This window comes from Caloenas nicobarica, chromosome Z (assembly GCF_036013445.1).
Source record: "Caloenas nicobarica isolate bCalNic1 chromosome Z, bCalNic1.hap1, whole genome shotgun sequence".
NCBI classification, from domain to species: Eukaryota; Metazoa; Chordata; class Aves; order Columbiformes; family Columbidae; genus Caloenas; species Caloenas nicobarica.
The window spans coordinates 21,114,790-21,140,617 of NC_088284.1; the positions used below are offsets into that span (position 1 = coordinate 21,114,790).

At 35.2% G+C, this 25,828-nt stretch overlaps 1 protein-coding gene across 5 annotated transcripts in view; it reads left to right on the forward strand.

Annotated features, from left to right (window-relative positions):
• The window catches only part of NIPBL (NIPBL cohesin loading factor), a 155,830-nt gene extending 130,233 nt beyond the window's left edge, over positions 1–25,597 (forward strand). For 4 of the 5 annotated variants that reach the window (XM_065657827.1, XM_065657826.1, XM_065657830.1 and 1 more), the window contains 23 exons: positions 1,089–1,178; positions 1,425–1,639; positions 1,731–1,833; positions 2,739–2,837; positions 2,939–3,085; positions 4,160–4,294; positions 5,701–5,799; positions 6,970–7,023; positions 8,195–8,303; positions 9,015–9,151; positions 10,406–10,546; positions 10,853–10,946; positions 11,057–11,211; positions 11,484–11,574; positions 14,811–14,984; positions 15,409–15,599; positions 16,348–16,455; positions 16,984–17,184; positions 17,596–17,742; positions 19,173–19,468; positions 19,788–19,962; positions 20,580–20,765; positions 21,329–25,597. In XM_065657827.1, coding sequence (XP_065513899.1) covers positions 1,089–1,178; positions 1,425–1,639; positions 1,731–1,833; positions 2,739–2,837; positions 2,939–3,085; positions 4,160–4,294; positions 5,701–5,799; positions 6,970–7,023; positions 8,195–8,303; positions 9,015–9,151; positions 10,406–10,546; positions 10,853–10,946; positions 11,057–11,211; positions 11,484–11,574; positions 14,811–14,984; positions 15,409–15,599; positions 16,348–16,455; positions 16,984–17,184; positions 17,596–17,742; positions 19,173–19,468; positions 19,788–19,962; positions 20,580–20,765; positions 21,329–21,694 — 3,513 coding nt within the window. In that variant the 3' untranslated portion in view covers positions 21,695–25,597. Of the gene's footprint in view, positions 1–1,088; positions 1,179–1,424; positions 1,640–1,730; positions 1,834–2,738; positions 2,838–2,938; positions 3,086–4,159; positions 4,295–5,700; positions 5,800–6,969; positions 7,024–8,194; positions 8,304–9,014; positions 9,152–10,405; positions 10,547–10,852; positions 10,947–11,056; positions 11,212–11,483; positions 11,575–14,810; positions 14,985–15,408; positions 15,600–16,347; positions 16,456–16,983; positions 17,185–17,595; positions 17,743–19,172; positions 19,469–19,787; positions 19,963–20,579; positions 20,807–21,328 lie in introns of all 5 variants that reach the window. The other variant, XM_065657828.1, reaches the window with a different exon arrangement.
• Positions 25,598–25,828: the final 231 nt, after the last annotated feature.

Sequence of the window (25,828 nt, forward strand, 5' to 3'; positions counted from 1 at the left end):
GCACTCGATGCACTGTGTCATTGATGAAAATACTAAACAGTACTTCCCTTGTCCACTGATGTAGTCACTCCATCACAGAAGGCCACTGGCTTGGGCAGGCAGGACTTGCCCTTGGGGAAGCTCTACTGGCTGTCTCAAATCACCTCCCCGTACTTCGTGGTGTGCCTTAAATAAATATGGGAAATACATATTTCCTTGTGTATTTCCTATTAAATAACCTCCTGGAAAAAATCCATTCTGTTTTTAAAATTCATACAGTTTAGATATTACAAATCTGATACATAGTCTCCAGCACTAGTGTTCAGATGAGTGTTTCATATCTAATGTTTTCTATGCATCTTAAAAGTGCTTCACAGGAAAATTAATATTACCCTGTTCTGCAGATAGGCTTTATGCACTAGATGACATTTTTTTAATAAATGTGTGTTTGTTCAGAAGCTTTTTGACTGATAGTAACTTAGTTGAATCTCAAAGAGCATGATTCTTCAGTGCTGGAGCTCTGGTGGTTTTGAGAACAACCTCTTCTAAGTTCTTTTCTAGTTCATGCACACTTGCTGCATTTTCTTTGTATCAATGCTTTATCCCTGAAAACAGTTACACCAAATATTTTTACAAAGGGATAAGTCATTTTTACTTCTTTGATGATTTTCATACCTTTTTATTGCTGTTTCCTATTTCTTTTTATTTTACTTTTTTACCTTTTATCCCTTGTTCACGTGAGAAAACACAGTTTCAGTATTTGATATTGGCGAGACAGCTAACAGTTACTTGTATTGGTTAAACTTTGTGTCAGTCTGCTAAGTGTGGTTTCAGCCCTTCTTTTTTCCTCTCTGACAGAAGGTCTTCACACAAGGTCATAGAATGAAAAAACAGTCTTATCCTGGCTTTAATCTTTTTTATACTTTAAAGCCACAGTCTATTTTAGTCCCTATGCAGTTTATAACTAATTGTTGAAAAATTGTTTATGTTCCGCAATTATCAAAACAACTGCTATCAGTGTATTTTGTATGTGGACATTCAGATTTTTAGATGATAGTTACCACTGTGCAATTTTTTTATATATATAACTATTTTTCAACTTCTGACAGGTTTCAGGAGGAGAAGATGAAATTCAACAGCTGCAAAAGGCTTTACTAGATTATCTGGATGTGAACACAGAAATTGATGCATCTTTAGTGGTAAATTTCAGCTTTCTATTGTCAAGTGTATATAAAAACTATTTCAGTAACATGTACTGAATAAAATAATTTTCAGTTATGCATATTAGTGCTTCAATTAAATTCTTACTCTAACATATACTGTTGGTTGTGTTTTCCAAAATATTGTTGATGCATTAGCTTCACTCAATCTCTTTATAAATCTGTTGATTTTCATTTTTGGATCTGTTGTTTTTGTTTTCTTTGCATCCTGCTATACTTCTCTAGTTTTCTCGAAAGTTTTATATAGCTCAGTGGTTCCGTGATACAACTATGGAGACAGAGAAAGCAATTAAATCTCAGAAGGATGAGGATTCATCTGAAGGAACTCATCATGCAAAAGATGTTGAGACCACAGGACAAATCATGCATAGAGCAGAAAGTCGCAAAAAGTTTCTTCGGAGCATCATTAAAACTGTTCCATCACAGTTTGGTGCATTTAAGTATGTTTCAGTACCACTTACTTCTTTATTAGCCATACATTTGATGTTTTAAATAAAACATGTCCTTATTAACATATGGAATTTGTTGCAGGATGAATTCTGATACTGTGGACTATGAAGATGCATGTTTGATTGTTCGCTACTTGGCCTCTATGAGGCCGTTTGCCCAGAGCTTCGATATTTATTTGACACAGGTAAACTGTGCCGGAAGTCTTAGAGCAGTGAAACACAGTTGCTTTCTGACTCTGAACACTTTTGCCGTAGTGTGCAGAATCTGTTCATTGTTGAGCACAGGTATCTAACAGCCCATGCTGTTAGTACCCCGTACTTTTTGTATTCTGAATTGATGATATAAGTGATTATGTTTCCTGTATGCATTTCATATGACATATTCTACTTATGTTATTTTACTTGCCCATGTATGTGTATGGCAAAATCATTATAATTAGATGTATATGGTAAGAGAATAGTTACAAAATGTTGAAATCACTTTCACAGTTTCTGTAAGATGCATGCATTGGGTAATACTAACTCATGAAATTGACTTGATTTGAAAATAGAAGCCATGCTGGTCAGTTGCTTGCAGTGCATGTTACTATCACTTTGGAAGCTGTTGTTTGACCAGTGTTGTTTCTTCACTTTTTCTAGGAGTAGAACACTAATATGTTGCCTGGTGACATGTTTGAACTCCAGTACTAACTTTAGTTGTGTTACTTAAATTGATCTGCATACAGAGCCATTCCTGAAGTTATAGTGCCCAAATCCAACTCTCCTGTTAAAAGAACAATGGCGAAAGCCATAACTGAATGATGAAGGTAGTTTAAAATGAAGGGACTTAAAGTGAACATAAGGACCCTGTAAAAATCCTGTTTGGACCCATCTTCCAGATGTAGGAAATCCTAGTAAATATTTATGCTCAGTTATGAGTGCCATGCAGGCACCTTTTTACTGTCTGAGAAGATATATTCTATTTTTAGTAGAGAGATATTCTTATTTTATTTAAATTGTTTTCATGTCACTCTGCTGCATTTTTGCCTGTTAAACATTGTTTGCTACCTTCCCAAAGTAACTGAATCTTTGTTTTTGTTCTCTTGAATAGATTCTGCGTGTACTTGGTGAAAATGCAATTGCTGTTCGAACAAAAGCCATGAAGTGTTTGTCTGAGGTTGTTGCTGTAGACCCCAGTATTCTAGCCAGGGTAAAAAATGAAATATCCATCATGCACATACATTCTTCCGTTATGCCTAAAATAAATCTTCATTTCTTAGTTTGAATCTCTGTTTTATTTGTTCTTTTTAGCTGGATATGCAACGAGGTGTTCATGGACGGTTAATGGATAACTCCACTAGTGTACGAGAAGCAGCTGTAGAGCTTCTTGGGAGATTTGTGCTCTGTCGTCCTCAGCTTGCTGAGCAGTATTATGACATGCTGATTGAAAGAATATTGGTACGGTGACTTGTGGTATTTATGATAAAATAAGTGGAATTGGAAAATTTGCTGTCAACTGAATTTATGTGTTTAGTAATACTGAATTATGACCCCAAGACTGAATTACATCTGATTGTTTTAATGGGGAACATAATGTTTTAATGGAACACTTGTTTCCAGTGAGGCCTTGTTACATCAAAAGGTAAACATATATAGAAAGTTGTACTGCATCAGAACCAGGATTATATTCCTTTTGATTCCATTATTAAGGCACAAATGAGGTGAAATGAAGAATTTCACCACATATCTGAAGTCTAGAGTACGGGTCACTGATCGCAGTTCAGTAGTGTTGGTGATGAAGAGCAGTAATCTAAAGTTCCTGTTTGTAATCCAAAAGGCAAAAAAAAAAAGGATAAAACTACTTTGCTTTTCCGTGCTATTTTTGGTGTTTTAAAAGGCTTGTTATTAGAGCCTTTGTACAAAAAGTGGTTTTTGTCTGGGCGTTCAGATAAAATACAATGTTAATTTAACTGTAAGATAACACTAGCTCCTAACATCCATGTCAGATTTTTAGTCTAATACTACTCATTTGCTATAGTTACATGATCAAACATGTTTGTGAAGGGTTTTAGAGATAAGTAGCTTCCCGTGCATATGAGCATGCATAAAGCAATTCATCCTGACATTCCGATTCAACACGTTTTGAATAAGGTAATATGAAGCTCCTCATCCATCTAGGAAGAATTTTTTGTGTTCTGATGGAGTAGCTAAAGCATCATCACATCTATCTTGTAAGATCTCAAATTAACAAGTGGAATTATATATTGGCAACATCACGAGCTCTTAGGTGTGAGGGTATAATGGAGGAAAGCACTTCAGCATTATGGGGACTCAGATAGAATTGCTGCAAATAAGGTGGTACAAATTATTCTAACCTTTTGTATAAATGCACTCCAGAATATTTTAGATGCCTTTTCTGAATAAACTTTGGAAGTCGGATTGTGTGGTCTTCAAATATTAATTCATATAATGCATAAATTAATTCCCATGGCTACTCTGTTTTCAAGAGTGTGATGCTTTTTTTCTTTGCAGGATACTGGTATCAGTGTCAGAAAAAGAGTCATAAAGATACTTAGGGATATCTGCATTGAACAACCAACATTTCCCAAAATTACAGAGATGTGCGTCAAAATGATTCGGAGAGTCAATGATGAAGAAGGCATTAAGGTAGAATGCAACATATCCTTCAGGATTTTAATTATCATTATTTTAGGGTTTTTTATATTTTGAAAAAAAAAGTATTGCATTGCTTCTTTGTAATATTTATGACTTCTATTCACTTTTACTTTTTGAGAGCAAGTATCTTAGCTTTCTGAAATGCTCTTTAACTTATTTTTCTTTCTTTTTCTCTATTTTCTTGAAGCTCTTACTGAGTATCAAGACATTTTTAAAAGTTATTTTCTAGAGTTGTTTTTTCTTCATGTGGTTGTTGTCTCTGGTACTTCTCTTTTTTAAAAAGTAACATAGGCATATAAAACTTCTTTCTGCAAAGAAAATAAACTTTAAGTCAAAATTAAGTATTTGATGTTAATATATGCCAGATTTGTAAGATCCGTGTATAAAAAATATAAAATATTTATCTGTGCTGATTTTGCATTAATTCTGAATGCTCAGTGAATCAGTTATTCCCCCTGAAATGTTACTTACTTGTTCATACTGCAGTCTTTGTGCAATGTGTACGCAGAAGAGCACAGAACTCAGATTATTTGTTAAATCCTAAACCTGACAACGATGGCTTTGTTTGATTTGGCAAAATAATTTTAAAATTTTGGAGTAATTAAGAACACGCCTGTAACAATTTTGTATCACGCTTTCACTGGTATTTGAAATCTGCAACTTTAAAGCTGCAGCGTATATTTTTACCACTTGAGATAAAGCCAAGTGGCTTTCTGAGAAGACTGTTAATCAGGAAGTAGATGAACAGCTGGATGCAAGGTACTGCTGGGAAAGGAAGATGACCTTGTTCTCTCTCCTCCTTCCCTTTGCCTTTCTAACAACATGAGAACAAATTAGGCATTATCTTCAATGAATGAGGAGAGCTTCTTACAACCATATGCCTTATAAGTAATATAGGAATAATTTTGTTCACTTTCATTCTATTCCATTTTTTCCATCATCCAAAAACATTGGAAGGGAACGTACTTCCTACATTTGGGTAGAGGTACTTGGCTTTTCTCTCTCACACACCTTGTCACAGTTGTTTTCAAAACTCCAAGGTAACCTACCATTGCTGCTAGTTCTGCTGTAGAAATCATAAACTTGTGTTCAGTTGCCAGCTTCTCAGGGTACTGTGTTTTCCTGAGGAATGCAAATCAATGCAGGAAGGTGGTAACTCCATTTTCTGTAGCATCAGTTCCAAGTGGTAATTTTGCTGAAGATTGCTTAGAGGTCAGTTTAGCAGTAGAACTGTGTCTGTCTCAGATAACATTTGCTACAATGGTCTGACTTTGGTTGAATAATTCCTTACAAAATGGCATGTATAATCAACAAATCTGTTGTATGGATGTGTTAGAAGTAATACCTATATGCCAAGATAAGTTTATGTATTTCTGCTAATATTTTTTTTCCTTCAGAAATTAGTAAATGAGACATTCCAGAAGCTCTGGTTTACTCCAACTCCACACCATGACAAGGAAGCAATGACAAGGAAAATACTAAACATCACTGATGTGGTATGTTTAACAAATCCGAGTTAAGTTGTGTGCAAAATTTGATTATGTTTTTAGTATCTTTGAAATATTGTCTGGTTTTTTAGAGTACAATGGTTTAATTGTCAGATGGTTTTCTTTTTATATCTCCTGGCATTGAATATGTGCCAAAAATATTCATGTGATGGAAGAGGCTGTAGGAAACTTTAAATGCTCACTAATCTGCTGGCAATGATAACTGAGGCCACACTATATTCAGGTTGGATTAGAGACTTGTTTGATTAAAACACAACAAATTTCTATTATATTTAGCATTTTTCCAGGAGATGCTAGTAGCAGCATATAGTTAAGCCTAACTAAGAAGTTGTCTCTTAAAACAACATTTTTCTTAAACAACTGATAACGTTAATTTTGAAAGGTTAATAAGCTGTTTTAACAAATACAGGATCATGTTCTCACTTGGTATAAACCAGTATCTGCATAATTGTCTGCAGCTTTTAGGAGCAGCAAATTAAATAGCATGTCTCCAAAATAACAAAATCTATTTCAGATAAAATGCTTTAACTTGTAGTGAAAATGTGCTGTGTAAAACCACTATGCTGAAAAGGTGGTTTAATATCAATTATACCAAGATGTAAATATCAAATAAAAGTACTCACTTCACTACTTACACTTATGGGTTTAAACTTCATCCTGCTTTTCAATATTTTTACAAAATGGCAGTCTAGCTTGTGTTTTTCTAGACTGAGAAGTCAGTTGATTTGACTTCAGCTTAACTTTCAGTCCTCCTGCCAATTCCACTTTGGAGCACCTGTGAGCTGTTCCTGACATATGATACCAGTGAAGGCTTTGTTTATATAAAAATATATATACATACACGTGCATGTTCATTTTTAATATGTCACACTTGTATTTGTGCTTTAACCTAAGCAAAATGTTCTATGATCTCCAGTAAAATGTGTAGGCCTTGTGTTGTATGGAATAAGAATTCTGAAGTCACTTAAATGGTGAGAAATATTTTTCAAATGCAGAAGACAGTTTCGTATCTCCAAAGATATAAAATCATTTTACTGAATGCATATGAATATATATCTGTACATGTTTACTGATCTTTTAAAATGCCATCTGTATTGAAGTAATTTTTCTTCAGATACCTTTTTTTGTTAACCAGTTTATTCTCAAAAATGCTTCTAGGTTGCAGCTTGTAGAGATACAGGGTATGATTGGTTTGAACAGCTTCTTCAAAATGTAAGTAATGAATTTTGAACGTATGATAGAATTTTAACGTTTCTTTTGGTAATAAGGAACACTGAAGGGGGACTACAAAAGCAGTCCTTTACAGTAGACAAATCAATTCATGCTCTTTAAATACTGATTTTTTTTATTCTTCATTGGTGCAATTTTGTCTCCGACAGTTTCTGTCTTTCCATATGATCTGTTTTAAAAATCCTTTACTTCTCGGTTGTGAGAATAGTTTTGTTTGGTTTGTTTTAATTTCATAGTCTTCTCAACAATGACAGAACATGAAGTCCACAGCCAAGATACTTAATTCTGAAATGAAGCATCTAGTGTAGTGTAGATTTTTTTAAAGTGATAAGTGTGTTTTCACATCCGATGTGTTTGTTACATGGTTTGTAGAAGCAGTGAATCTTCAGAATATAGGTTGCTTCTGTATTATACTTCACTCTGTTTTTTCTAAGAATTGAGCTTGCTTTGTTTTTGTCTCTTAGCCTATGTTGTTATTCTCCTCTACATCTTGTATGCACTGGTTAATTTTCAAGCAAAAAAACCCCTTCTGATTTTACTTTAGCCTGGAGTGCCATGAAAATAGGTAGCCGAGTAAACCAGAGCTTCATAATGCCTGTGGTGCAGAAAAGGCTATAGTATGGTCTCAATCCTTCTTAGGTATTAAAGGATCTTCATGGACAAAATTTCAGTACCTGAAGTCATACAGAAGGTGGCTAACTGATGAAAATGTTCAGAAAACTATGTTTCATGTTCATCTGATTTTTTTTTTTTTTGGCTTAGTGCCAAAAACAACATTCCTTTTGAATTTGCTCTTTTTTTTCTAAACATTTCAAAAAGCCTTCAAACTCCTATTAGTTACTGCTGGCAAGTATGACTGCATTATTGGTTTTGGCATTATTTCATTAAGCACAAAGTTAGCTTTCATACCAGTGTAAAAATCTGTAGAACTTTTCTGGGTTTTGTTGTGGTTAATTTTTCATCTCATGCATTTTGGCTTGATTTTTTACTTCCCTTAATTTTTTCTTCACCATATAACTTTTATGAAGAAGTTAAATACTTTTGTAGGGTAAAATCCTTGTGTATTCGTAGTAATTGTTAAAAAACCAGGATGTATCCAATGTAAATGAATGCTCTCTTAATACTAAATCATTTTATGTTTCGTCTGCTTCAGCTGTTGAAGTCAGAAGAGGATGCCTCATATAAACCTGTGAAGAAAGCCTGTACTCAGCTTGTTGACAATTTGGTTGAGCATATTCTTAAATATGAGGAATCTTTATCAGGTAATATTATTTACAACCCCTTACCCAAACTCCTTTGAATTTTGTGTGATACTGTAACAGTGGTTGTTCACATTACTACCAGGAGAAGTTACTGTTACAGAATTCCTGTCACAAAAATGATGGTAGTCCATTACTGCTTTTGAGATCATTATGAACTTTTGAGCACTTTGCTTTGTTTTTGTCTCTTAGCCTATGTTGTTATTCTCCTCTACATCTTGTATGCACTGGTTAATTTTCAAGCAAAAAAAACCCTTCTGATTTTACTTTAGCCTGGAGTGCCGTGAAAATAGGTAGCCAAGTAAATAATAAAGCTTCCCTAATTGTCATTAACTAACCACAATAACAAAACTACTTTTAACATAACTTGTTCAAACTTTTAGATCACTGAAACTAAAACAAACAGGGCAAGTTTTGTTCAAATTAGTGTGTTCTACAGTTGTAATACAAATCGTTGGCTGGACCAGTGTCCTGTGTACAGTAAGTAGTTTAAAAACTAGTGATATCTTCAAAGCATTGCTTCTTTTTTCACATATTTTGTAATCACTTACAAATGTTGACATTATGTTCTCATCTCTAATAAGAATATTCTGCATTGATTTTGAAAGATAGGTAGTAAAAAAGATATTCATATGGTGCTTAGGCCATGTCTTTTTAATTGCTCAAATATTACTTTATTTTCATATCCTTTTTATGTTTTCTAATTTCTTGCAGATTCTGACAACAAAGGTGTGAATTCTGGTCGCTTGGTTGCTTGCATAACCACTTTGTTCTTATTCAGCAAAATCAGGCCACAGCTAATGGTCAAACACGCCATGACCATGCAGCCATACCTGACCACTAAATGTAGTGTAAGTAAATTTTTTTTCCCCCTCTATAATTAAGCATGAAAGTGAATGGCTCTCTTGTATACTTGATGAAATTGAAGGTAGGAAAAGAAAAATTAAAATTGTGGTTTTATTTTGTGGGCATCATGGCTTCTGAAGACACTAGATCTTTTTGCTGATCGGTAAGGCTAGTGTTTTTGTATTCCCCTGTAAGACAGTCTAGCCCACAAAAATGGTAGAGAGCTATAATGCTGAACCATCCACTCCATTAAAGTGGCCCCCCTTCTCTGAAATGTTGTGGCACATTCTGCCAGTTTGATTAGCTCAGCTGGGTCAGTGGGGGTTGTGATGAACCCCTGGTCTGGTGGGAAGGAGCAGGGCAGGATCATGCAGCCATGGCTCAAGGAGGAGTGTGGCTTGGAGGGTGACAGCTGCCCAGCGCAGGCTTGAGAGTCATTGTTAACAGCTTATACTGTAGGTATAGCCTAGCATTTTCCAGATTGAGCCCTGAATTGCTCTCTGCAACAGACTTTTAGAGCTGCTTCTGATCAAACAGTATACAAAAGGGTTATCTGATAATTTACTTGATGCAGCCATAGTGGGTTACATCAGTTGAGATAAAATGTAGGATTACCACTGTCAGCTTGAATATGTTGAATAGCTTGATAGTAGCATTTGGGAATTATGCTATCCTGATTAGCGAGATTGATTTGTCAAAAAAGTCGATTTCTAGCAGGTTATATCTGTAATAGATAAATGCTTACCATAGATTCCTTGCTTAGAATACATACCCAGTCATGATAACACAAACAAGTAATAATTTTAATTGTAATTTCTACATTTCTGTACATTATTGTCTGTTTGGTTTAAGGCACATAGAGTCATAACACAACTTCATTTTGTTGCTGATACCTGTTTGCAGGTGTTGTGTGTTCTCTAGTGTGCATGTGTCAGGAAGAATTCCTAGATTTATTGTAGGACTTCAAAAAATTATCCAGACAAGTTTTCAGGTCTGTCACAACCTTGATGAAAGATGAACTTCTGCTTGTATGAATTTTTTTCTTTCCATAAGTTCTGTACAAAACAGAACAAGCTGTCATAATAAGATGTAATTTCATAGCAGATGCAAACTATGTACGTATTCTTTTAGATCATTATCAAATACCTGACGTGAATTGGTATGTTTGACTATGAGTGCATGTTAATAATACTTACAGGTATTTAGCTTATAGGTTACATGGCCAGAAATGTTAAATGCTACAAATACTGTTGTTTCAGACACAAAATGATTTCATGGTGATCTGCAATGTTGCAAAAATCTTAGAGCTTGTAGTGCCGCTAATGGAGCACCCAAGTGAGACTTTTCTTGCCACTATTGAGGAAGATCTCATGAAACTCATCATCAAATATGGCATGACGGTAAGCTTTTAATTGCTACTGTTCAGTTGATTCAATTTCACATTGTGAAATACATGGTTTTGATTTAAAGAAAGTCTGTCTTCATTATGAAGATAACTTTCGAGCCATGAGAAATCAGTGTACTTGTTTTACTGGAGTTTGTATGTGTTGTTGCTATATTTTAATGAGTCAGAGCAGCCTAGGAGACAGACATTACATCTGGTAGGCTCTTAGTTTTAGTTCAGCATAGCTTTTTCCTACATAACTTCACAAGAATCTCAGTTTAACTTCTAAACATATAATTTATTTGTTCTTTTTTCCTCCTAGGTTGTTCAGCACTGTGTGAGCTGTCTTGGGGCTGTTGTGAACAAGGTCACCCAGAACTATAAATTTGTGTGGGCCTGTTTTAATAGATACTATGGTAGGTAGAACCACAACATGTAATTGTCACTTTTCAGTTTTGGCTACAAGTCTTAGCTTGGTGACGAGCCACGATTAAACTCTGTGATCAAAACTTTTATCTTACTATAGGTGCACTTTCGAAATTAAAAAGTCAACACCAAGAAGACCCCAACAGTACAATACTTACTGCCAATAAACCAGCACTCCTTAGATCACTTTTCACTGTTGGAGCACTGTGTCGGCATTTTGATTTTGATCAGGAAGATTTTAAGGGCAACAGTAAGGTAATATAACTTGCGTTTACTTTCCATGTCTTAGATGTATTGAATGCTGCAACTTCAATTTGAAAGCAGGTTATTCCTAGCACCTTAAAGCTATGTGTCTTTTCATAATGCATACAGTATACCTTTTTGGTTTTTAAATAGTGGTTTTGCAAAGGCCATGCAGTAAGATTGTGTTTGTCCCTTTCTTTTTGATACTTATATACTTTTTATAAGAGATTAAAAACATCTGATTCATCTTCAAATAGTTATTATTTTTGTTTTCATTTGCTCAGGTTAACATTAAGGATAAAGTACTTGAACTGCTGATGTATTTTACAAAGCATTCAGATGAAGAAGTACAGACAAAAGCTATTATTGGCCTTGGTAAGAAATATTAATAGCTCTTATTATTCTGCTGTAGCAAAAATCCATACATATCAGTAGGAATTAATGTATTTGTTAGTAGCAAGGGAGTTTGTTTAAAACCAGAATTTACTGTGCACTTTATTTGAGAACTGGCCATAGAAAAAGTTGCTAGTTGCATACTTCTGCAGCAGCGTGGACGGTTTTGACAGTGAATTCCTTTTGATGTGTGACCAGGTCTTAAATTGTAGTGGATTTCCAGAATACTGGAGATGTTATTTTTTCTCTATATGCAAGTATGAGGTAACTCCAGATCTTATTTTTCCGTCCACAAAGTATGGTTAAAAAAAAAATAAACCTAGAAGAAGTGCTGGAAAAACTTTGAATATTTTAAGCATAGGAGCAGATATGCTGCAGGAGTCAAGGGGACTCAAGCAGTTTATAGCAGCCGGCTAGTGCTCTGAGATTTCGTGAGGCATTGAGATGGTCATAGTCTAGATATTAGAGTTTCTTATGGGATTTTAGCTGTATTTCACTTCTAAATAAGTTCTTTATTTGAAAGCATTAGTGCGGTATTTCAGTGACTTGCAGTTGTACATGAACTGCCATTAGATAGTTTACATCATGTCCATCCTCTGCTTATGGACTAAAACTGTACATGTGAGAGAATCTTTTTGGGGCAGATAGGCCTCAGTTTCTGGAAGAATTCAGTTCATGTTTATGGCTTAGTCTAAAGAAAGTTGTCTCCCAGGCACCTGAGCTTGCATTCTAGAGTTTAACTGTGGACAAGAACTTGTCTCTTTATCCTGCTGTTTAGGTGGCTTTTTAGATATCCTTCTTCAGTTCAGAGCAGGGAGGACTCTGAGGATAAGAACCAAGACTGAATCTTGATTTGATATTCAATGAGAAACCATTTCAGACAGCTGAGAGGGATTAATGGGTTTAGAGTTGCCTCTGGTAGAGGAGGAATGCTATGGTTTTCTGGACTAGTTGGAGTTTTTCTAGGCATTATATCAAGGTGCACAACACTTACTGTAGTCTAGTCCAACGTAATTGTCTTCTACAGAATATTGCATGTGGGATAGGGGCTGTCATCCTAACCATAGACATTATTGCTTTGCTCATGGATGTGGAAAATGTTGCATTCACCAAAAATGTTTCTAAATTATAGACTGAACTGTGATCAGTTTGGAGGAAGGGAGAAAACGGGCATGGCTGTCAGTAGGTGTTCTTCAGATTTTTTTTTTTAATCTGTACACAAAAGTCTTTATTTTAATTAAACCTTGGACAGTTGTTTTCAGTGATATATTGACCTCATCTAAGTACTAGTTCTATTTTGAGGGTAACTGTTGAATATACAGAGATATGGTAGACAGTGCAAAGTTCCACTTTACAGGCTGGTAATCGAGCAAAGTTGTCAAAGCCATTCAACGTTTGTGTGCAGCAATCAAGTGAAAAGGTGATACAACATACATACACGGTGAAGGTCCTGCAAAGAGCGTGTACTTTCCTATCAGCAGTTATTAGTGTGTCGTTTCATTAAGGGCACTCGACAGTTTTAGCCTTTGCTTTGGGATGTGTCACTGCTGTTGGGGGATTAAGCTTAACCATAAGCTTAATGGTTATGGTTATGCTTCTCTTCCAGATGTGTACTTGCAAGGCAAGTTGAGGTTAGAAAATTTTGGTAATAAATTTAGCTAAACCTGTGGGTATCTAATAGGTAGTATCTTACTCAGTCAAGTTTAGTGCTTACTCTTAGGACTCTTTAACAGAGTGAAAACAAAGGTATGAAGAGACATGGTGTGAGGGCAGACCTGAGATGTAAAGTCAGTCCTTAAAAGAACACAACAGGTGCCTTTTTTAATCTCTTATGACAAATTCTTAGACTAAATAAGTTTTCTTCCCCACTTACAGGGGATGGAAAAATAAGAATTTCCCTGAGAATACTGGTGGTTTGGACTCATTTAAGTGAATGAAGGAAAGAAGTGTTATGTGTTGTTACACATACATGCACATGCTTTTCTTTTAAAATTTACCTTAAGGAGTGGGTTGGACTTGCTCAGAGATGGTCGAGTTACTTGCATCAATATACACCTGTATAGAGTGCACTCCAAAGACCATCATTCCTTTTTCCTCCTCTTTCCCCTCCACCTCACCTGCTTTTCTCTCCTTCTTGTTTTGAGACCAAAACGAGATCTTAAACATACTGAGGTCCTTCCCTAGCCTTTACCTACACTGTCTTTTCTGTGTGCATGGAGCCAGTTTTAAAAACTTGGCTCAGTCTTCCCTTTGCTACAACTATTTTTATACTTTGCTTTTGCATAATTTTGTTTGCTTTCATTTTCCCCCCATTCTTCTTTGAAGTTCATATGTTTTCTTTGTGTTCATTCAGAATCTTAGTTTCCCGTGCTCATAAAAGAATATATTTAGTATCTGCTTTTCTTGAAGAGTCTTGAAAAAAATCAAGCAGTTAAATATAATTAATAGGGGTGTTGTGTTCTCATTACTGGTTTTTAATGGTACTCTGTAAGAGTCTGTCAGCAGCACTTCTAAATCTGTATATGTGATCTAAAATGGTACATACTGTCACAAATTTAGAAAACTTTTTATGAAATGTAGACTTAGAACAACCAGTTCCTTGGCGATGGTAAGGCTGCAGCTAAAACCAGTTCTATAGCGTGTATCTTCCAAGAGATGTAGCCTTGGGAATGCTTCAGATAGTTTTAAAGAGAACTTAATGGGTATATGAATAATGACAGCCAGAAGTATAAATTTTAATGTATTCACTGTTTTTCTTTTAAGTTTTTATTTTTAATCACTTGTGATATTTATAAATTTTTCTACATCTGCTCTGCCTCCGTATGAATAACTCTTCACAGTTTCAACAGGATATTCTTCTCCACAATGGATAATTTTTAGTAATGTTATTCCTTTGTTCTTGTGAGAACTCCTAGTCATTCAGATTCAGGCTACTAGGCTTGACATGTGCCCAGACCCATGTAACTCTTCTTAGTGCAGCTGCCCTTGGTCAACACCCCATCTTTATCCATCAGAGTCACAGTTAATAGAACGGTCATGGCTGATAGCTGTGGATGGTGTCCATATAGAGAAGCAATACTGTTTGGACTTGAAAAAACTGTGCTGTTGTGAGGAGACAAATTTCATACCTCTATTTAGAAAAAAGGCATAAAAAGCAGAAATACTATTTCTAGCTGATAATAACGTGGAATTATTTCCTATTTTTTCTCCACCCTTAGGATTTGCATTTATACAACACCCAAGTTTAATGTTTGAGCAGGAAGTGAAGACTCTCTACAACAGCATTCTTTCAGATAAGAACTGTTCAGTAAACTTGAAAATCCAGGTATTAAAAAACCTTCAGACCTACTTGCAGGAGGAGGATACACGTATGCAGCAGGCAGACAGAGACTGTAAGTGTCGAGTTCTTCTGTGCTAATGAGGCACACAAAACTTAACTTTTCTGGCATACAATTACTATATATGTGAACTGAGTTGAGTAAGATTGTTCTCTGAGCAATAATATTGCACACAAAGTATCTTAGAATTCTTTTCAAAAGTTCATTATGTGCATAGGTATATACACATTATACGTGCATTATTTACTTCAGAGATGTATACAGCCTGGAAGTAATCCAGGTTGCATAATTACTGTAATTATGGTAGTAGTACTTCTTGTCAAAATCTCCTCTGAGGTTAACTTGCAGATAGACAATAATAAATACAACATAAGAAATATTTTAAATTAAATACCTTAAAGATCAGCATGCATCAAGTAGTGGCAAAGTAAATGATTATACTGTGTTGAGTGTGCTATTGCTTTTGTCCTTTTTACAGGGAAAAAAGTAGCAAAACAGGAAGACCTGAAAGAAATGGGTGATATTTCCTCAGGGATGAGTAGTTCCATCATGCAGCTATATCTCAAACAGGTCCTTGAGGCTTTCTTTCATACCCAGTCCAATGTACGCCACTTTGCTCTAAATGTCATTGCACTGACGTTAAACCAGGGTCTCATCCATCCTGTTCAGGTATGGTATTTGTCACTCAGGGTCTCAGCGGTTTTCTTGGTATATAAATATCCGGTTTTCCTCTTGCAGCTGTGTTACAGTAATTTCTTACTGTAAAAAGGGGCCTTCACAGAAAGCATATTTTTTAATCTGTTTTACATTGGTTAGCCAATGAGATTTCAAATGCTGTATTTTCTGGTTTTGGATCAAGATGTAAAACCCCAGCCAGTGCCCAAAGACCATGTACAAATGTACATCGGAGCATATTTCTGTTACAAATTTCAGGTGTATGCCAACTTGTTGTCTTCACTTGATTTCTTATCCTGGAAAACATCAGCTTGCTTCCACCTCAATCCCTATGTCCTCCAAACACTATGGAATTCCAAAGTCAATGTCAGAATTTCAGTCATCACCTCCGCTATTCTTTGCTTATATCATATTTTTGTAATTATTTTTTTTATACTGCAGACATTGTGCATGTTCAGTCATAAGTGGTGGGGATTTTTTAGTGGCATTTTTTGTAGTGTAAATTGACTTTAGAGTTAGAGAGAAAAAGAAATAGTAGCTGAAACCTCATGCACTTCTGTCATAATGTTGGTCTCTCCTTTCTTCTATACTATTTGCTTGCAGAAAGTAGTCAGAGAGTAAGTTGCATAGTTCCCTAATCTAGTTTCTGCAGTAGTCAGAATATAGTAAGAACAGTGTAGTAGAAGAACAAAGACTGAGAAAGAGGAGGTACAATGAATAATCATTTCGTTTATTTTTCAAGTGTGTGCCGTACTTAATTGCTATGGGCACAGATCCAGAGCCCTCTATGCGAAATAAAGCTGACCAGCAGTTGGTGGAAATAGACAAAAAATATGCTGGGTTCATTCACGTAAGTAATTCTAATTTAATGCTGTTATGTTCTGTAGTGATTTAAACCTGAATATGCCTCAGCTGCAGAAAAAGAATATAAAGTAACAACAATAACTATAAGCATTTGTAAGAAAGATCTTGACTCTCCCTTGTTTGGAGATTTCTGTTCTTGGAAACAAAAAGGACATAATAATTTGCAGTGTCTCTTCCAGTCAAAAATTTAATTTATAGTTCATAATAATAGTTTCCTCACTGAACAGTACTTATGAGTATTTATTTTATAAGAGGTAGGGATGTCTGTTTTATAATGTTTACCAATGATTCTCCTGTATCAGTGGGATGTTTCTAAGTGAATTTACAGTGAAGGCTATTCACAATACATTTTGATGTCTGCCACAAGTTCTGTTTTAATGTATTTGACAACTCAAAAGGAAGTATGGCCTCAGTGCCTGTTTTAAAGTTAAACTTCAGGTGAACGTCCTCTTAAATAAGTTCTACTGCTTTGAAAGCAGTAGTTTAAATATAAATAAGTATATTTCCATTTCAGATGAAAGCAGTGGCTGGTATGAAGATGTCTTACCAAGTACAACAGGCTATCAATACCTGCCCAAAAGATCCTGTAAGAGGTTTTAGACATGATGAATCATCCAGTGCATTGTGTTCACACCTGTACTCCATGATCAGAGGGAACCGTCAACACAGACGAGCATTTCTAATTTCTTTACTCAACCTCTTTGATGATACTGCAGTAAGCATGGCATTTTTTTCACTTAAAAAGAAACCAAAATACAGCATTACAGGCTTAAATTCTCCTTTTACAATGTATTTTATGACATAATTATTGATAATTTTATTTCCCTAGTGTGCTTTGTTTTGCTTTGCAATATAAGGTATTTACCTATATAATATAATGCATTTTTTCCTTTTCTGTTATTCTGTACCTTTCTATACCCAGTTTGGACTGATCAGAAATAATATATCTTCAAGTATGACTGAATTTTGCATCTATATGTGTTGTTTAGGGTGGGTTTGAGGGTGTATGTAGAATAAATTTTGTGATCATGTTTTTGCTCTAGATTGTTAAGAACACAGGTTAAGTGTCTAAATCTAAGATATTTGTATGTGTACTTATGTGTACTTTTGGTTTTTTAACTTCCAGAAAACAGAGGTGAATATGCTCTTGTACATAGCAGACAATCTAGCCTGTTTTCCTTATCAAACACAGGAGGAGCCACTGTTTATAATGCATCATATAGACATTACACTATCAGTTTCTGGTAGTAACCTACTACAGTCATTTAAAGAGGTATGTACATTTATTTTTTAGTATATTTATTATGGTGGCAACATAAGCTTCTATATAATTTGGTCAATTTTTCAGTGAATACAGTACCATTATTATGATATGGACCAGTAGCATTACTTTGTAAGAAGTTAAAAAACAAGCAACACATCCTGTTCTGCCCTGCATCTGGTAGACAGTACTTAAAAACTCTCGTTATATTGCTGCCTACTGTTTTAAAAAAGAATTATTAATTTTGAGATCTTAATATCAAATCTATTATCATTCCCTGAAATGGGTGAATAATAGGTAATTGCATGCATCTGGAAGCACATGAACCCAGAATCATCATGAAATACTAGTTTATTGTGGTTGTTTGTATAATTTTAATAATAAAATCCAGTTGGATGTTTATTTCGTTATCAAGTAGCTGATGGCAATTGCATGTGTGTTGCCTGAGAGACTTTAAATATATTGTTTGTTGCAAGAAAAGAATGCCCAATATATCTTTTCTTAAGGTAGAATATAAGAACCTAAATCACAATACGGTATCTGTTGTTATGGCAATACATAACCCTGTAACAAAAAGGCCTCTGCTGCTTAAAGACTTCAATGTCTTCATTTCCTGGACAACTTTAACAATAGAAGGTAACAAACTGTCAGGAAGCAAACTTGTTTCTAGAATGTCCAACATGACTAGTAAGTACAAGTCAGCGTTGATGCCTGGAAAGTACACTGCTTTGAGTTGTCACCCTACCCAAGTCGATTTTAAGCTGCTAGAAAGAGACAGTACATTCTTCAGATAGGGGAGGAGTGTGTAGCATCCAGCACAGAAACGATGAGATCCTGCTTAGAACATCTTATGTTCTACATTATGAAAAATCACACTATGTGTGTAATAATGCACATATGAAATTCTGTAGCTCTAGAGGTAGTAGGATTAGTTAGTATTACTACTGTGTATGGTCACCTGAAGGTTTCTCTGGTCAGCAGTGTATGTAGTGTTGTAGAATTTTAAGAGACAAGGATTAAAGAAAGCTTGGACTTGTCTGTGCCAGAGTACATATGGAAATCTACGTGACACAGCGAAATTATATCCAGCTGAAAGAGAAACAGATATTCTTCCTGATTTATTGTGTTTGGCCCTCTACTGCATTTTACTATCACCGCTAACAAATTTAAGCAGCCTTTTTAGGAGTAACCTATCAGTGGATACTTACTGCTTCAGTTCCTTCTGTACCCACCTTGCAAAAAATGAGCTTTGGATCAAATTTTCAGCATATTTTTGCCATAAATAATTTTAGTTTTGAATATCAAGTTATAAATTAATAACATTGTTCAGGGAATTCTTGTTAATTTAAGCCAGTAATGATTTTTGAAAGATTGTTTTTAGAAACATACATGATGCTGCTTTCTCTAATTTTGGAATATGTGTGTTAATTTCTGTCTCGCAGTCTATGGTGAAAGACAAAAAAAAGGAAAGAAAACCTTCATCAGATGAGGAGACTGAGAGTGACAGTAACAGCGGTAGTGACAGTGAAAGTGAGGAGGAAGCTTCAAAGCCTCGGAGGTTACGGAAACGAGTAGAATCTGATTCAGATTCCGATGAAGAAAATGATATAAATTCTGTGATGAAATGTTTACCAGAAAATTCAGCTCCTTTAATTGAATTTGCAAATGTCTCCCAAGGCATATTGCTACTGTTGATGCTGAAACAGCATTTGAAGAACCTCTGTGGATTCTCTGATAGGTAAGGATATTTAGGTAATAGGCCATCTTGTAATCTAGTGAGTTCTTTGTAAGGATGAAGTTTGGAAGGTGTTTTTTATAGTTGGTTGTTATGAATTGTTTACGCCATAGATTTGTATAAGAGAAAAAACAAATGTGCTAAGTTGAATGAAACGAAACTTTGGCTTAGAAAAAGCAATTATTTCATTTCTTACCAGGATGTCTCTTCTATATGGAATTATTAAAATATAACTACTTATATTGAAGAATTTTAAAAGCTTTTCCTTGAAACTACTTTGAACTTTCCTTAAAAGCCCTTCCCTTTTGTTTTCTTTAAACAGTAAAATTCAGAAATATTCTCCATCTGAATCTGCAAAAGTTTATGATAAAGCGATAAACAGGAAGACAGGAGTGCATTTCCATCCAAAACAAACTCTGGATTTTTTGCGAAGTGATATGGCTAATTCCAAGATCACTGAAGAAGTGAAGAGGAGTATAGTAAAACAGTACTTAGATGTAAGTAAACTTTCTTTGTGGAAAATCTGGAAAACTAGGTAACACAGTCTAAGTGTGAAATTAGGTGCTGATGTATTGGATGAATGTTTCAAAACATAATACTTCCTGGTAATCTTACCTGATGTACTGGTAACTTACCACTTCCTTTCAGGATGTTGAACAGGTCTGTCTTTCAAAGACTTGGAATAAGTTTAAACACAATGAAAATTAATTTCAACTAAAGGATATTCGTCTTTATAGAGTGTTTTCTAATTTGTGTTATCGATCTTGTATACCTCTGCCATATAACTTGTTCATGTTATCTGTGACTGTTTCCGTAAGAGGAACTGAGAGCAGATCTAGTGTATTTGCCCCTCACCTACCCGTAGTCTTTAAATATCAATTAGAGAAAATTTGCAATTTTGGAAACACAGGAAGAAAGCTTTTACAGATCTACTAAAACAAGAGAGGAAAGTAAAAAGCTTGTAGAACAAACATAAGCTATTGAAGTTTGAAGTTGTCTGCCATTTGTTTCACCCTGCTTCTTTACCTTTCCATTTGTTTTTTATTTAATGTAATGTGATATAACTGTCTATTTTTAAAGTTACAATGTGGACCTATCTGGTGTTTTTTAATAGTTCAAGCTCCTTATGGAACATTTGGATCCTGATGAAGAGGAAGAAGATGGAGAGGTGTCAGCTAGCACAAATGCTCGGAACAAGGCAATTACCTCGCTGCTTGGAGGAGGCAGCCCTAAAAACAATGCAGCTGAGACAGAGGACGATGAAAGTGATGGGGAGGATAGAGGAGGAGGCACTTCAGGGGTGAGGCGGAGGAGGAGTCAACGTATTTCGCAGCGTATTACGTAAAATGATTTTTATGTGCTTATAAATGTCAGTCTATTATATTAAATGTACACCAAGTAATGTAATCCACATGAAAGAAAGCATTTTGTAGATAGAGATTCTCTACTTAACCGTTTATACAACTTTTGTAGAAAGTTTAACAGAAAAGACAATAAAAAAAAAAAAAACCTAGACAATGAGATTTATCCCATATAAAAAGTTATTAATTTTCCTTTGGAATGTACTGTGTGTTATCCTTTTTATTGTTGCCAAGTTTATATGTAGCTTTATGATTCATGTGTATATATAATTTTATATATCAATAAGAGATAAAGACACGGGTACAAATTAAGAGTATGTGGTTTTACAAGGATATGTTAACCCCTTGGCGCTGGCGGTCGCGGTGCGTCTCATTGCCGGCAATGGAATGTGTGCCGGGAAATCCCAACTCCCGGCGTCAAGGGATTAAAAGCAATAAAAGCAATAATTTCACTAAAGTTCTTTTGTGTAACACTTGGTCTTTTTTCCCCCCAATGTTTTAGTCATTGAGAAGGTCAAAACGAAATTCAGACTCTACGGAGTTGGCAGCACAGATGAATGAAAGTGTTGATGTCATGGATGTCATCGCTATTTGCTGTCCAAAGTACAAAGACCGACCACAAATTGCAAGAGTAGTACAGAAAACCAGCAATGGCTTCAGTGTTCAGTGGATGGCAGGCTCCTACAGTGGCTCCTGGACTGAGGCTAAGCGCCGTGATGGCCGCAAACTGGTGCCTTGGGTAGACACTATTAAAGAGTCAGACATTATTTACAAAAAAATTGCTCTAACGAGTGCTAATAAGCTGACTAATAAAGTTGTGCAGACTTTACGATCGCTGTATGCCGCCAAGGATGGAACTTCCAGCTAATGAATTTGTACATGCAGCCAAATTTACAGGAATTGAAATAACAGAAAAACTTGAAATACCAACTTTCTGGCAAAAAAAAAAAAATCAGTTAAATGAAGAGTAAGAATGGAACCTGCGACGCAGGAAAACAGAAGGAAATGTTTGGTAAACATTTTTGTGGGAGCTTCCTTCGCTGTTGTGCAGCAGAAACTTCTCAGTTCATTTTTACTCCCACTGTATTATAGTTTAACAAAAAAATTGTTTATATCTTGGAAAAAAAACTTTCTGTTTAAAAAAAATAAACAAGTGAATGTTGGAAATTAGTCTGTTAATGTTCTTAATAAAGTGTTCTTGGAGTTTAACCTAGCAGCGGATGGCTTTCTTTAGCTTAGCCCAGTTTCCAGGGAAGCATTGTTTTTCCAGGCTGTAAAATGGCAGAATCTCCTGGATATATAATTTATTCTGTTGAAGAAAAAAAAAAAAAGAAAAAGAAAAAAAAAAAAAGAAAAAAAAAAAAGCAAGCATGCAGTATCTATGACCTATCTGCAGGAGGAGTTTTTGTAAATGTAGATTTTGATGTATTAGGTCACCCTGAAATAATACAAGAAAAGGGATCCCCAGCAAACCTGGTGGAACAAATACTGCAATAAATTTTTTTACTTCTCTTTGTTACTTGTCTGTTTCCATTTGAATTTCTTATTGTAAAGATCTGTTTAAATCCATTTATATTATTTTGCAGTCTTTTATGTAAAATTTACTATATCAGTGGTTTTCAAAACAAGGCATAAAATATTGTTTATACAGTTTGTATAGGCTGACTTCTGAATAATTGCTATCTTTTTATTTTTATCCCTCGAGGGGTGTAAACACAAGTTAACTCCAGGTTTTTATTGTATCCTGCAATATTTAGTATTAACTATATGATTTAGCACTGTGCCAAACACATTTTCAAGAGTACATTTTGATATAAAAAGAAACTATAGTTTTTTCCTTGTATGCTTCAATTTCTTTCTAGTGCTGTCCAAATGGTAATTTATGGCAGATTGAATTTGGGGAAAGCTGAGTCACTGTTCTGCTTGGGCTGACTGGCCATGTCTGCATTTCTCTGGGTTCACTTAGAGAGGTTCGTGTTGAGAGGAGATAGCTACCAGTATCTGAGGAGTGAATGGGTATGTCTGGGTAACTACGCCACATTCCTTCACAAATGAATTCGTTAAAAAATGTTTGTACATTAGACTAATTTTTTTACTAACTGAAAGATGTTTTCACATTTTTGTAAATTGAAAAAAATTCAATGCAAGCTTTCAGAAGCATTTGCTTCAACTGTGTTGGCACAGCCTTCCAAAAACTGTTCACTTTCCTAGAGAGTAAGAAAAGCAGCATTTGGAAACAGAAAAAATCTAAAACTTAATCTTTTTAGGGGACTGTTAAACCCTGCTGTGTTTTCAGATGAATTTGTCTAAAACAGGTGTTCCTCAATGAGTAAATAATTCTTTGTATTATGTTTCTTTTCAAAATTTAATTTATGGTAGGAGGTTATCTTTATCAAAGTAGCTTGCAGAATTCAAATATGTTATTCAATTTGTGAGGAATAGTATTCCAAAATATTCTCATGTAAAAAAAAAAAAAAAACCAAAACACACAAAAGCATTAAACTGAAATGGTTCATAACTCCTCAGAATCTAGTTAGTAGTTGTTCCTATGGGAAATGCCTTTTTGCTGTTTTACCACTGGAATTTTTTCTGAACAGCTTTAGCATGTTTTTGTTTTCACTGTTAATGGTGTTTTCATCACTGTATAAAAAGCTACTTCTCAGGCTAAGTTAGGTGGTGTTATTAAGTAGGGAGAAGTAGAAGAATCAGAAGTCGCTCCCCTGCAGCTCTGGAAGCAGAACATTTTTGTAGCAAACAATGAAATACTGTATTTCTCAGGGCCAGGAGCAGCTTTTGTAGTGGGAAATTCATACTTTGAGAACAGAGGGATTGTATGACATGTAACATGTTATGAGTTGAAAGAGCTGAAAATGCTTCACAAGGAAACTCCTAAATGATAGAAACAAGGATTTAATGCAGATAGAGTCTAAAATGAAGTTGTCTGTTAGCCATTTCTGATGCTATTTCTATTAAAGTGTCTTATTTTTAATAGGTAACACAAATATTTCCTTGTTCATAAACAAATTGTTTCCTTGTCACGTGGCTTTCCAGTAGCAAAGAAAGTTTTTTTAATTCAATTTGCTTGGTATTTATTGGAATAAAATTATCAGAAAGAAGTTATAATTAATCAATAGAAACATGAAATCTGGAGTTGTTTTAGTTGAGAGGATTTGGACCATTATTGTATTATGTGATATGCCAAAGGGGATATATGCTCTTTGATGGGATCTGTTGGCTATAATATAATACACACTAATTACAGAATAAATTAAATAAGGTTCTTACTAGTTAAGAGTTGAATTTTCCCCTTCTGTAGCACCTAGAGTAATGTCTAGTTTTGTTTCGCTTGTCACAAACATTCAGATTACTTGCTGTGAATGACGAAGTGCTCGTTTTTGGGAAGGGTGTTCCTGCTGGCTGTGACTGGGCTGAGGGAGAAGAGAGCCCGAGGTCGCGGCTGTGGCGGTTGCGGCGCTCAGCCTGCGCGCAGCGCCGCGGTCCTGCCAGCGCCAAACGCATCATTGGCAGCAGCACGCACCAACATAAGGATTTTTTTACATCAAAAAAATAAGTGTTCTGGGGTTTGGGCTTTTTTGGGGATTTTTTATTTTTGGTTTTTTGTTTGTTTGTTTTGTTTTTTTAAAAGTGCTGCAGTGCAGTGGTGGATACAGTGGCGGAATTTAATTTCTTTATGTTGACATAGCTTTGTAGTATTTTTTCACTGTATGGCTATAGATTTTTACATACATAACTAAAATGATTATCGAATTTTTTTATTCTTACTGCTTTCTCCCTTTGAGTGCAAGTTCTGTATATGGAAACTTGTTGTTGTAGCTTACCTATCAAGGGGATATTGACAGGCTTTTAGAATTAACACTAGCCGTATTGTACTTTTTAAGACAACATGGACACTTCCACAATCTAAATAAGAATGAAATGAGTATTTTTAATCTTCCATTTCAGTACTGTAAAATTGCAGAATAATTCTTGTGTATTTTCATTATCTGCAGCTATAAAAGATCACGATAGTTTTTGAAAAAACTTTAATTATAAATAAGTATTTTTTTAAATGACTCAGTAATGCCCTTTTGTATTTTTTTGAGGTTCTTTATTGCTTATATTAACAACTCTAACGTGTATAAAGGTAGGCATGGGCAATTTTCAGCATAAGTATTTTAGTGAGGTGTGGCCATTTAAAAAAGCTATTTAATATTTTAAAATTTGAGTCAAACTTTAGCCTTTGTTTTGCTGTTGTGGTGTCACTAGTGAGAATGTTGTTACTGTGGGAATAATTAGGTTGTGCTGAACATTAGCTCTAAAGTGAAATATCTTGTAGCACTGAAATAGTTCTTAAATATGTGTTTGGCTCATGACAAACAAGTTTGTAATGGAGACTGAGTCCTCTGGTTCCCGTTGCACAGCAGGATGTTCTTCCCAAATGCCGGTGTTGGTGATGTTCCAGGTAGTGAGTGGATCAAGTTCAGCTGATCCTTACTGTAAAAATAACACGTTTTAGCTCCAAACCCTCGATACTGATGGAATTGAATTCAAACACCTGCTTTTGTTACGTGCCCGACACTCCTCAAGTCTCATGCCCTAGAAACAGCCCAAGGCACGAGTCCTGTGTCCCAGGTGGGTTTCACTCACCAAAGAGCCACACCGCAACCATACCGAGTTTCCATGTCCCTCAGAGAATTTGTCATCACTAAAGTACTGAGTTGTAATGGGTGAGTTCTTAATGTAAGTAGTGAGTTTTTAGATTTCATGGTTCCTCGACTAAATGTTAAAGTGTTATTGTTATATACAAATAAATTCATAGTATTTTCGTATTTCATTTATTTAAAATAAATGTTTTAAGAGTTCAATTTGGACCCATCCAAAATGGAACTTGCAAGTTTTTATCCTAGAGTGCGTATACGCTTAGTTGATGGCTTTCTCTTTCTGCTCACAAGGCTCCAATGATGCCTGGCTCACCTGCAGGGCATCCAGGGAATACATTCGT